General features: G+C 42.4%; 1 protein-coding gene across 1 annotated transcript in view; it reads right to left on the bottom strand.

Annotated features, from left to right (window-relative positions):
- Positions 1–221: 221 nt before the first annotated feature.
- Positions 222–12,146, bottom strand: part of LOC109085241 (USP6 N-terminal-like protein) — a 32,277-nt gene continuing 20,352 nt past the window's right edge. The window contains exons 8-14 of the mRNA XM_042760658.1: positions 11,666–11,714; positions 11,470–11,590; positions 10,680–10,774; positions 10,474–10,539; positions 3,874–3,973; positions 3,501–3,653; positions 222–2,489 (exon numbers count right to left, since the gene is read on the bottom strand). Of these exons, the coding sequence (XP_042616592.1) occupies positions 1,732–2,489; positions 3,501–3,653; positions 3,874–3,973; positions 10,474–10,539; positions 10,680–10,774; positions 11,470–11,590; positions 11,666–11,714 (1,342 nt within the window). The 3' untranslated portion in view covers positions 222–1,731. The remainder of the gene's footprint in view (positions 2,490–3,500; positions 3,654–3,873; positions 3,974–10,473; positions 10,540–10,679; positions 10,775–11,469; positions 11,591–11,665; positions 11,715–12,146) is intronic.

Below are 12,146 nucleotides of genomic sequence, written 5' to 3'. Positions count from 1 at the left end.
CAGAAGACTTTTCCATTACAAAATACGAATGATGACTAATAAGACCTTTTGCTGAGAATATGATAAGGAACTAAAACGTGGCATATAGTGCAAATGATACCGAATCAGAGAGGATCTATTGTAAACAAACGGTGTGTTTACAGAGCCCTCTTGTGGTCACACGGAGCATTGCCGTGATTTGTTGTTTCTTGTGTATTTCGAAATAAATTTGCACAGTCCAATGAAGATTAGAAAACTTCTATTTATGCAAATCTAATTCAAACATAGAATAACAAAGTAAATAGGTATAGCCTATATTTACTATATACAGACTGAATAAAACCAAAGCCTTTTGGTTGGAGTTCTCAAAACTCCTTAAAAAGGAATGTACACTGTCCATAACTCAAATACTGCGCTGATAACCATGACATTACAGAGGCATCTGACAGAGTCCATACTGTAACAGAATTTAAAACCATCAATGTCTTAATACAATGGCATAATAGCAATACAGTGCTCGACTTAAAATAGGTTTACACTGTTATTCTGAGAGACAATAAAGGTGCTTGAAAAGATGCTTAGATAACCTGTTTAAAGATGTGTTAAGTAATTAATTTATAATTACCTGTTTAGAATACTTATTTTCACTGTTTCCAAGCTATTCTCTTATAGATTAAAATTGTACTGGTTTACACATAGTAATAAGAAACATGGTTTGGCAAAACAATTCACGTGTAACCTCAAAGCAGAATCTGAATCTGTCAAACCAGTTAAAATTGTAAACCCGAAGCACGTCCTGGGCACAGCCTTCTAAGACCAGTTAACTGTTTATAAAAAGTAAATCTATGCTAGATGCGACCACCAGAAAGCAAATCTGACATTTAAGTCATTTATGTTACAAATACAAAATCCTAAAAGCATTAAAATACAATACTCGAAAAAGCGAAATGTATAAAATGTTCACACAAATGAAAAACAAGTTCAAATACCAAATGTACAGAAGGTTGTGTTTAGAAACAACCAGGAAAATATTGTTTAATCTTATTAAAGGCCATGTTTAATATTGCCATCAGCTGGGAAGTTAAATCACAAAGACACTGCAGCTGTCTCAGTGAAACTGTGCCAAATCATTTTGAGACGACAGACTGCTGCACATTCCATTAAACTATTTTGTTATTTTTTTCTATCAGAATAATAAATATTGGCTTGTGGCATTATTGGCATCCTACCATAAAGCTGGTATCAACAAACAATTCACATCACAAACGGAGCCTATTTGATCATGAGCATTCAAATTACCACAGACTACATCTCTCTACCTTCTAATCAGAAAGGATAAGCTACTGTATTATTTAACACGGAGTGGTTTGTGATATTAACAAATAATTACAATATTCTGTCAAACCATAGCATATTAACTAATGGTTGATTTGAATTTGAATGTGGAAAATCGCTGTAATGAAAATCAGACATATTGCAGAGCGTGGTTCAAAACATATCTTTTCATTACAGCTATCACCATTTCATTAAATTTGGAGACAGAAATTGCAAAGACATCAGTGGTGTTGTGGTCTAATTGAGTGGCGGTTCTGTACAAACCCGAAGAGTGCGAGAGAACAGTTGGAAGGCAGTTGTTCATTAAACAATTGGCTATATGCTGAGTTGTGTATTAAGCAGTGAGCCAGCTCACTTTTGTTATGAAGACTTTATCTCTGTCATATGTGGCAGCTTGAATAAAAGTCAGTTGGCAGCTTAAAATGTCTCTGATTTGGGAATGTTCTGGCTGGAATGAGGCGGGTGCTGAAACAGAGGGTCTGAATGCACTGTGGGGATTCGTTTGGCAGGTAACTCTGACAGCTCACAGGATCTTGAAGAGATCTCACATGATATGGAGAGTCTCTCTGAAAAACTGTCCATATTCTGACTTTCAACATCCCCTACCTGTCCCTCATAATTTTCAGAACTGGAAACACCAGAAGGCTGCATGGAAACAGATTTGAAATTGTCTGAGGGTAAATCACCCGCCACACTGCCTCCTGCTGTCTCTGAAGTGTCCTGCTCTAAGTTCTGAGATGTTTGTGAAGGCTTTTTATCATCCACAATTGGAGGTGAAGTAGGGTCATACATCTCTCGTTGGTTTTGGGTCTCATTAAGCTCAGGTACAGGAGGTTCATATGGAGGAGGCCATTCTCCACCGTCCTCAGGGGCTCCTATCATTCCGTCAGGTGTGAGGGGAATCTGGGTGTGCACTAGAATGGGGTCGGGTGAGGGGAGGGGAGACATGCTGTCGGTCCCTTCGTCTTTGTAAGGCTTCTTTTCCTGTGAAAGGCTGTCATCCAGTATGATGGACTCCTGCTGTAGAGAGATGTGCAGAGAGGCAGGTGGCCATTTGATGAGCTGGGCTTTGTTGGGCGTATCTTCTGAGGGGCTCGGTTTGGGGCATTTGACCGGAGTCAGAACAACGGGCAGCTCCAGACCCAGAGGCTTCCGGGGAAACTCATCAGGCTTAGCTGTGAATACAGAAATACTGAATTAGAGTGGACTGAAAATGTAGGTGACCTTACATGAACTCATTAGCTGTGGCCAAAAATATATCATTTATGCTGTGAGGTGGATGGAGCACTGCATATGTTTTAATGTTTAAATATACAGTATGAATAATGAAATAATGAGTATTTTACTGTTAAAATGATCAACAACAACTATAATGTGTCATTCTATGACACAGGTGCTCTTTGGACTTGATTTTAGAATTAATTTCAGAACAAGCTGATTAGGTAAACAATTTGTTAAAGTGCTAATAAATTGCATTTTGCCATCACAAAAAAAATATTGCATTTTACTATATGTTGTAATTATGCCTTGTCTTAAGAAAGGTAACATACAGTTAATTTGACACTTCTGTTGTATAATAAAATGTTTATTAGAAAGATAATTTAATATCAAGAAATCTCTTATGCTTACCAAATTATTTGATAAAAAATACAGTAATAATAGTATTATTGTGAAATATTAATGCAATTTGAAATATCTGTTTTCTATTTTTATGTTTTAAAAACATAATTTATTCCTGTCATGCAAAACTGACTTTTTAGCAGTCATTACTCCAGTCTCACATGATTCTTCAGAAATCATTATAATATGCTGATTTGGGCTTGGGAAACTTTTCTTACTATTATTAACATTGAAAACAGTTGAGCTACTTGAGTAACATTATAAATGTCTTATAAATGTCACTATAAATGTTACTTTTGATCAATCAAATGTGTCCTTATTGAATAAAAGTATCTTTAAAACAGGGTATTGTATCATTCAATGTTATCTTATGAAATTATGTCAACTAAAATCTAAAAACATATTGAAGTAATTTCATATGCATATGAGGGATACAAATGGGGTATGTTTCATAGAATGATTCACAGTGAGCTTTCCTAATTGATTAAAGAATTCAAATAACAACACAAGCATACAAGCATCTTCATTCAGTTACATACAGTATCGTGCAAAGAAAATGACTGAACCTGGTGGTGGGAGGTCAAGCTTCATTTTGCGAAGTTCAGACATGGAATCCTTAAGTTGCTCTATGACAATGTCATCATTGAGGTAGATGGACTCTCCTATCTTCTCCTGCAGGAACTCTCTCAGGTCCTCCAGAGACATCTTAAGCAATCGTTCTGAACATGATTAACTTCAGTTAGTCATTTTACACAGAAGAATCTAAAGTCAATAGATTTCTATAATGTGCTGAGAGGGTTTCATTTATGGCAAGGCAATCTGGCCTATTAGCATTTGAGGTAAATGGCACTATGAGGCTGTCTTTATACATGGTGTAGATTTTGTAAATTATTGGATTAAATTATTGTTAATGTCAGTACTGTAAAAAGAGGAACTCACTTTTGTGGAGCTGAAGGATGGTGTAAGCCATGGCTGTCAGAACTTTCTCACCCTCTAGGATGAAGATGTCCCACAGACGTAAGGTCAGAGTGAATGGGGTCTGGAAAAGGTGACAAATCCGTAGATTAACCTTGACTGACTGTTCAGCACAAAGGTCCTCAAAGCATAAAGGAAAACGTCCCAGGTTACGTATGTAACCATGGTTCCCCGAAGGGAACGAGACGCTGCGTCCGAAAACGCTATGGGAACGCCCTTCAGCGTGACCGGCTCTGAATAACATGTGTAATCAGTCCCATGAATGGGCGAGATGTCATAGGCGGGTGACGTAGCGACCAGGAAGCTATAAAAGCACGTGAGTTGTAGCGAGCATCAGCTACTAGGAATGAAGCAAGCTCTGGCAGGGATGCCGGAAGTATGGCCTTGAGACGCAGCGTCTCGTTCCCTTCGGGGAACCATGGTTACATACGTAACCTGGGACGTTCCCTTCAGGAACTCGAGCTGCGTCCGAAAACGCTATGGGAACGAGAATGCCCACGCCGCCAGACTTGCAAATCCCTGCCTAGTGTGTATAGGAGGAGCACAGCTAAGGCGAGAGAACAGAAGAGCCTGGAGTGGCTCGCAGGTCTAGACCATAAAATCTGACAAACGTGAGGGGCGTGGACCATCCAGCTGCGTTGCAGATGTCCTGCATAGACACACCTGACAAGAAGGCCTTGGAGGCCACCATACTTCGGGTCGAGTGAGCCTTGACTCCCAGTGGTGAGGGGAGATCAGAGGACTCAAGGTTTTAGGATAGCATCCTGATCAACCGCTTAGCATAAGCTTCTTCTGGCCGGAGGCCTCAGCCTCAGCGTACCGCAGAGGAAACATGTAACCAGAGGGTGTCTGCCCACTGAATGGCCACCAAGAGGGGCGCGGTAGGCCACAATGGCCGCCACGTAGACCTTCAGGGTGGAGTGGGTCAACCCTGCAGAGAGAAGGGCCTGCAGGAACTCCAGAACTGTACCAACTGGGCAATTAACTGGGTCGAGCTGGCAGTCTTCGCACTAGGAGGTGAAAGGTTTCCACCTCAAGGAGTATAGTTTCCTCGTGGACGGAGTTCTGGATTGGAGGATGGTCTCAGCAACCTCGGTTGAGAGACCAGAAGCTACGAGATGTGCCCCCTCAGGGGCCACACCCATAACTTCCATAGCTCCGGGCGGGGATGGAATATCGTGTCCTCCGCCTATGAGAGGAGATCCCTCCTGACGGGAATCTCCCATGGAGCGCCGTCGAGGAGAGAAATCAGATCCAAGAAACATACTCGGCCCGGCCAGAACGGGGCTACTATTAGAAGATGGACCCCGTCCCGGCGTACTCTCAGCAGAACTCCTGGGAGCAGAGCAATCGGGGAATAAGCGTACAGACAAAGCCTCGGCCAAGTCTGCACCATGGCATCTAGCCCCAGTGGAGCCGGATGAGTCAGAGAGAACCAAAGGGGACAGTGCAATATCATCTGAGTTGCAAACAGATCCACCTGACCAAATATTCTCCATATCTGCTTCACCACCTCGGGGTGAAACCTTCATTCCCCGGGCCTCGGCCCCTGCCTCAACAGGAGGTCTGCTCCCATATTCAGATGCCCAGAAATGTGAACTGCTCTCAGCAAGAGGAGTTTGCCCTGGGACCACACAAGGATCTGGTACGCTAGTTTGTACAAACGGCGTGAGAACAGACCCCTTGGTGGTTGATATAAGAGACCACCGTTGTGTTGTCGGTGCGCACCAACACATGGTGACTTCTTAGGTCTGGGAGAAAGTGTTTTTAATGCTTGAAGTATGGCCAGCATCTCCAGGCAGTTTATATGCCTCCATAAACCGCGGGCAGGGTGGCCACTCATGACCGCACCCCAGCCGGTGAGGGACGCATCCGTCGCTAGCATCACGCGGCAACAAGGAGCTCCAAGCACCGGGCCCTGAGACAAGAACCAAGATTTCCTCCACATGTCTAAGGCACGTAGGACCCCTGTGTGACCTTGAGTATGCGAAGCGGGTTTCCCCTCGGGGAGAACCCCTTGGTCTTGAGCCACCACTGTAGGGGTCTCATGTACAGCAGGCCAAGAGTTATCACGTTGGACACAGCTGCCATCAGACCCAGCAGTCTAGAACTGCTTGACAGTGAGTGACCGGCCTTCTCTAACTCTCACGACGGTGGTGAAGATCGACTCGATCCGAACAGGGAGACATCTGTGCCTGCACCGTGGTCGAATCCCACACCATGCCCAGATAAGTGGTTCTCTGTACTGGAGAAGCACACCTTTCTTGGCATTAAGTCTTAACCCCAGGTCTTTCGTGTGAGCGAGAACGACATCTCGATGCCGAACCGCCATCCAGTCTGATTTGAGCTAATATCAACCAATCATCGCACCGTGTGCTTGAGTCGTGAAAGTGTGGGGTGAGAATGCAAGGCCAAAGGATGAACCGGTATTAGTAGGCTTTTGCCCCCAAAAACCAACTTCCTATGATGGGGAAGGATGGAGTATGCATCTTTCTAGATCGATCGTGACACCAGTCCTCAGACTTGATCTGAGATACAGCCTGTTTGAGTGAGAGCATGCTGAACTTCAGTCCCCTGACTGAGCGGTTCAAAGACGCAGATCTAAAATAGGACGCAACCCTTCATCCTTCCTCGGAACGGTGAAGTACTGGCTGTAGGACCCGGACACCACTACGCGAGGAGGGACCACCTCGATGGCCTCCGTCCTCTGAGAGTGTCTACTTCTGTTCCATTACCAGAGCCTGCTCGGGGCCCACCAGGGTGAAAAAAAAAAAGCCCCATTGAATTGAGGCAGAGGAGAACCGAACTGGATTCTGTGGCCTCTCACTACAGTGTGCAGGACCCACTGAGACATGTTTTGGCAGTAGTTTTCACGCTGCTAAATAGTCTACTAAGGGAACCAGTCTCTCGAGACTGACCTCTGGTGTAATCACAGCTGCTGGCTCAGTGCCTTGATGCAGCGAACCAGCAGGGGGCAGCTGAACTAGCTGCTCAAAAGACCTCCGTGGAGGTCACGAGCCTCTAAGCACCGCTACGTTTCCGGGCAGTAACTGAGAGAAGCGCTCGCCGGAGACCGCTGCGCCCTGGAACACCGGCAGGGTTGGCAGATCGATCTCCTGAGGGCACTGAGGAGAGACGGGCACCGTGTAATGGGGTGTACACCGCTCTTCCCCAGAGGGGCCTGCCCTCCGAGGTCCTGAGCCACAGCATCAGGACTCTCATAGCTGAAGTCTCCTATTAAAAATGACGGTCCTCAGACCCGCGTCATCTGCTAGGAAGACACCATGTAATGCGGAGTACACCGCTCTTAGTCCTAGCCCTTAGGCATCAGGATGTTACGACGAAGGCTATCCAACGAAAATGACGTACCGCAGAACCGTTTTTTCGCTAGAAGCCTTTGGCCTGGGAGCGCCACTCTGACTCTAGACTCTACGGAGTACGAGAAGTGACACCCCTAGAATGAGGAGCTTGAACACGATAGGTTGGGACTGCCCCGCCCAGCAGCCCCTGCTGACCGCCTCAACCTCCTCGGAGGAAGAGAGGTAAACGTGTTCTTACTCAAATATTTTATCTTGAGAGCTCCTGTATATCTAACTTCTCAAAGTGAGATAAATGTCATTATATTCCTCAGAATCAAATGCAATCAAACAATCAGACGAGTAAAGACGGTCTGGTGTGATACAATTCATATCGAAAAACCGAAAGTGACATATCTAACTTCTCATAGTCAGATAAATACTGAATTTAATTCCTCAAAATTAAATGCAGCTAAACACCCAGACGAGTATATGGTCTGGTGTGGTAAGAGTCATTTCAAGAATCAAAAATTCTATATCTAACTTCTCATAGTCAGACAAATGCCTCATTTAATTCCTCATTATTAAATGGAGCCAAACAACCAAACGAGTAAACATGGTCTGGTGTGGTAAGATTACATCAAAACTGAAAATGATGTAATACACGCGTTGCCTCGGCAGCGCGCGAGCCGCTTAGTCACACAAACAATATTAATCTCCTCGGAAATAAATAGCTGCAGCAACGAGTTCACAGTCCGAGGGGGAAGAAACCGCTTTTTCTTTTTAGCGCGGGCTTCCGAGCCTCGAAAACGAGATCTAGATTTTCTTAGGACCGGAATCGCAAGATTACAAGCAAGGACACACTCCTCGGAGCGTGCCTGGCAAGAGCGGGAGAAACACAATCAGCCCCCTTATTTTTTTACGAGAGCCGACCACGCGAGCAACGCTCCTCATTAATGCTGCTCGTTATAATATTAGGCATAATATGCTTGTGTAACTGATGTTTGTGCAACTGATGTTTATGCAACTGCGAGCTCATCGACGCCCTCCGTGTCAATCTCCTCGGAGAAAGACAGGCGGAGTGTCACGCCCTCTCTAAGCGGGGGGAAGGACCGCAACACGGGCTTCTGAAACCCCGAGAGCGGGCGCCGCAAAAGCGAACCCCGCGAGCACAGCCACTCCTCCGCCTCGGTGAAAGCAGGACCGGCACCGCGAGAAACGCTAGTGAAGACTCCCTCCTCGAAGAGAGCCTTCTGAGAGTGAAACAAAGCAGTAACAGACGGTCGCATCGCGGGCCGTCATCTCCCTTTTTCCGAGAGCTGATTCTGCGTGCTTCGCTCTCAAGCAGACAACACACTGCGTGTGTCCCTACCCCAAATATTTTTCTCTCTAGGGCAGGGAAACACACAGCCTGAACGCTGCCTGCTTTAGCCCAAAAAACTTCCTTGACTGAAGTTTGAAATAATGGAGCTTATCAGTGAACAAACAACACTAAATAAGACTCACAAACAAATAGCGACTGACACACACACAGAGCTTCGCTGAATGACAAAAAAGCTGATGCTCGCTACAACTCACGTGCTTTTATAGCTTCCTGGTCGCTACGTCACCCGCCTATGACATCTCGCCCATTCATGGGACTGATTACACATGTTATTCAGAGCCGGTCACGCTGAAGGGCGTTCCCATAGCGTTTTCGGACGCAGCTCGAGTTCCTGAAGGGGAAGTTATTTGGGTAGGATATTTTTGTAGTGAGTTCCAGTTTTTAAACCAGGGCCTCTGCTGGTCTAAAGCTAATCTCCCTTAGCGAGAATGCTGCCAGGCCACAAGCACAGCTCTGAAACTGAGCTGGACTGAATTCTGCAGTGCTGACAGTGTCTGCTCTCTTTCCTCCTCAGCCAAACCCACAGGATTGTGTCTATGCGCAGAGTAAACAATGAAACACCCTTGTCTGCCTGCTCAAGAGTCACTGACAAAGAAAGAGAGAGGAAGAAGTACTTTTAGACTATTTAAACCATTGGAAACTATTTACCATGTGTTCATCCTTTATTTTTTTGTATCACTTTTTACTTTTTTTTAGATTTTAATGTTTTACCCTTATATTCAATACCTTTAATATAATATGCATATCTATTATAAGAATTATTATGTAAAAATAGGTCAAATAAACCTATATAATTTCTGTTTATTTTAAATTATATTATATAATAGGAATTACAAAGACATTTTAATACAATTATATAATTATACAAAACATATAAATTACTTATGTATGAAGAAGACATTTTGAAGAATGTAGAGATCTAAACAACATTTGGACCTTAATGACTTATGGGGGAAAAACTATTTTTCAAAATATCTTCTTTTGTGTTAAACAGAAAAAAGAAAGCTATACATGTTTGGGGCGACATGAGGTTGAGTAATTAGAGAATTTTCATTTTTGGCTTTATATTTTTCAACTAGCCCAGTGTACATACATACATAGTTTATATACATTACAAAAAATTAAAGCATTTTCACACAATAAAAAAATAATGACAAAATGTTCATTTTGGATGGACTATATGCCTAGTCTATTTAAATAAACTAGTGAGAGTGTGAAAAGTGTGTTATATGTGAAGAAACACCCAATGATCACAAAGCTAGAAGAGAGGGTCATATATTATAGTTTCTCCAGATAAGCAGTTTCTTTCCTTACAGGTGCCTCTTACATGGATCAGTGCTTGGCTTCAGACTTTTCTGTATCTACGCCTGATCTTTTATATTAAACACTTATCAGTGCTTTGCTGATGACATCCATTCCCAGTTCCCCCTTCTGTGTCCACATCTACAATATGAGTCAAAAATCTCTGCCTGTTTAACCTGAATGTCCACTCAACACCTCAAGATAAAGTTTTTAGCTAAACAAGTCTGAACAAGTCTCACTGCCAGCATATCTTCATATAAACACCTCTCACTTGAGCAAATCCAGAAGTGCTTCCATCCCTCGATGGTTGAACATAATCACAGTTACAGAACAGCTGACTCAACAGTTACATTCAAAGAAAGCCAAAACTCCACCTCCATTCAGCTCATGAATCACCACTTTTAGGACTGTCTACAGTGACCTGAACCAACACTATAAAACACACAGTTGATGTATAATTTCTTTGGCTTTGAGATCTAAGCTAAGCATATGATTGATCATGTATACCTATCTACTAATCACTGCTTACATAACACCCTTGTCAGTTTGGTTACAATGCATCTGCACAGATCAAACACTTACCCTGTCAATAAAACATTGAAGGAACCATTTTGTGCTGTAAATCCCACTGGACATCTGCTCCTTATCCTGAGGAATGAGAAGGGAAGAAAACTCAGCATTAGAGAAACGGACACACATTAAGTTAATAGCTATATTTACTGTAACTTAACTAATCTCATAGGTTCTGAGTTCATTTTGCAGTCTTGCGTGTGCCACAGCAATCTTACCAAATGCTTCTTAAGTTTGGGTAAAAGTTTGGAGAGAATCTGGTCGTGGTGGTTTTGGAAACGCTGAAGTTTGGGAAAACCAGGAACAAAGAATCCTATCATGGGTTGAAAATGTCAAGGCATGATAAAAATGTCACGTGTTTCCCAATACTAGAACTGCAACAATAACCTGTGTTAAATTCACAAGTGTTCTGTACACTACCATTCAAAAAGTTTGGGGTCAGTAAGACTTTTTGTCTTAAAAGAAATCAATACTTTATTAAATTGTTTAAAAGTGACAGTAAAGGCATTTCAAATGTTACAAAGATTTTTCTAATTCAAATAAATCCCTTAAAAAATATTTTAAACTTTCTATTCATCTAAGAATCCAGAAAGAAAAAAAAATCAGCATGATCAGCAGTTTTCAACTTTTATAATAAGAAGAAATGTTCCTTGAGCAGCAAATTAGCATATTAAATGATTTCTGAAGGATCATGTGACACTGAAGCCTGGAGTAATGACTGCTGCCATTACATGAATAAATTGTGTAACAGTTTTTTTATTTTTATTATAATGACACAATTTTACAATCACAATTTTACTGTTTAACTGTACTTTTAATCTAAACTTTTAAACTGAATGTAGCCTTGGACTTTTTTTAAAAAACATTAAAGAATACTGACCCAAAACATTTGAATCAAAGTGTATCTTATCTCGTAACTGGCCTCATGAAGCATATATAATATGTTAAAAGAAATTACATAAACATCGAAACTCATAGTCAAGAGCAGAATAAATGAGGAGGGCTCACCATGCATGGCATGTTTCTGATTGGTTAAGAGCTGTGACAAAGCCCAGAATGCATCTTCTTCATTCATGAACATTAAGAGCATGGCAGCAATCTGACTCATGCCCTGACAGTAACTCACTTCCTGTGGACAAGAACAGACAAAGTCAGCAATTACGTAACATCTCTTTATTAAGAATGGATGTGATTGCACACATACCGTATTGTAAACAGAGTACGCTGAGAGCACATGGAACAAAGACTGTTGCCTGTTAAGAGAAGAAAATGTTGTCAGGCTCAAACTCTGTCTTTTAGTTAAAGTACACACTGAAACAAAAATATATCAGCAACACGTGAAGCAAACAACCATATTTTTCCAGAAAGATGCATTCGTTCTTTCAAATTAAAGTTGAGCCCCTCCCTTCACGTGTGAGCATTAATGACACCCTTCAGCAAGACTTTCCACTTGGCTCTCTAAGGCCTGCAATCTATTAAATCCTCAGTGACATCACTCCCTTTTCTGGCCTGCTTGGGGAACAAGCTATCAAAATTGAGAAACCAGCTCCAGAGATTGTATGCAAAAGCAGTGAATAGAGACTAAGATGTTGATGAACATACACTCTGGCACTTTTATAAAGCACATACACAGCTGATAGAATAAATCTTTGAGCAAGTTTGTGAATTAATTTAGCAATAAACAC

Source organism: Cyprinus carpio, chromosome A7 (assembly GCF_018340385.1).
Source record: "Cyprinus carpio isolate SPL01 chromosome A7, ASM1834038v1, whole genome shotgun sequence".
Classification (NCBI taxonomy): Eukaryota; Metazoa; Chordata; class Actinopteri; order Cypriniformes; family Cyprinidae; genus Cyprinus; species Cyprinus carpio.
The sequence above is the reverse complement of the archived record's forward strand: the minus strand, read 5'-3'. Positions and strand labels throughout refer to the sequence as shown.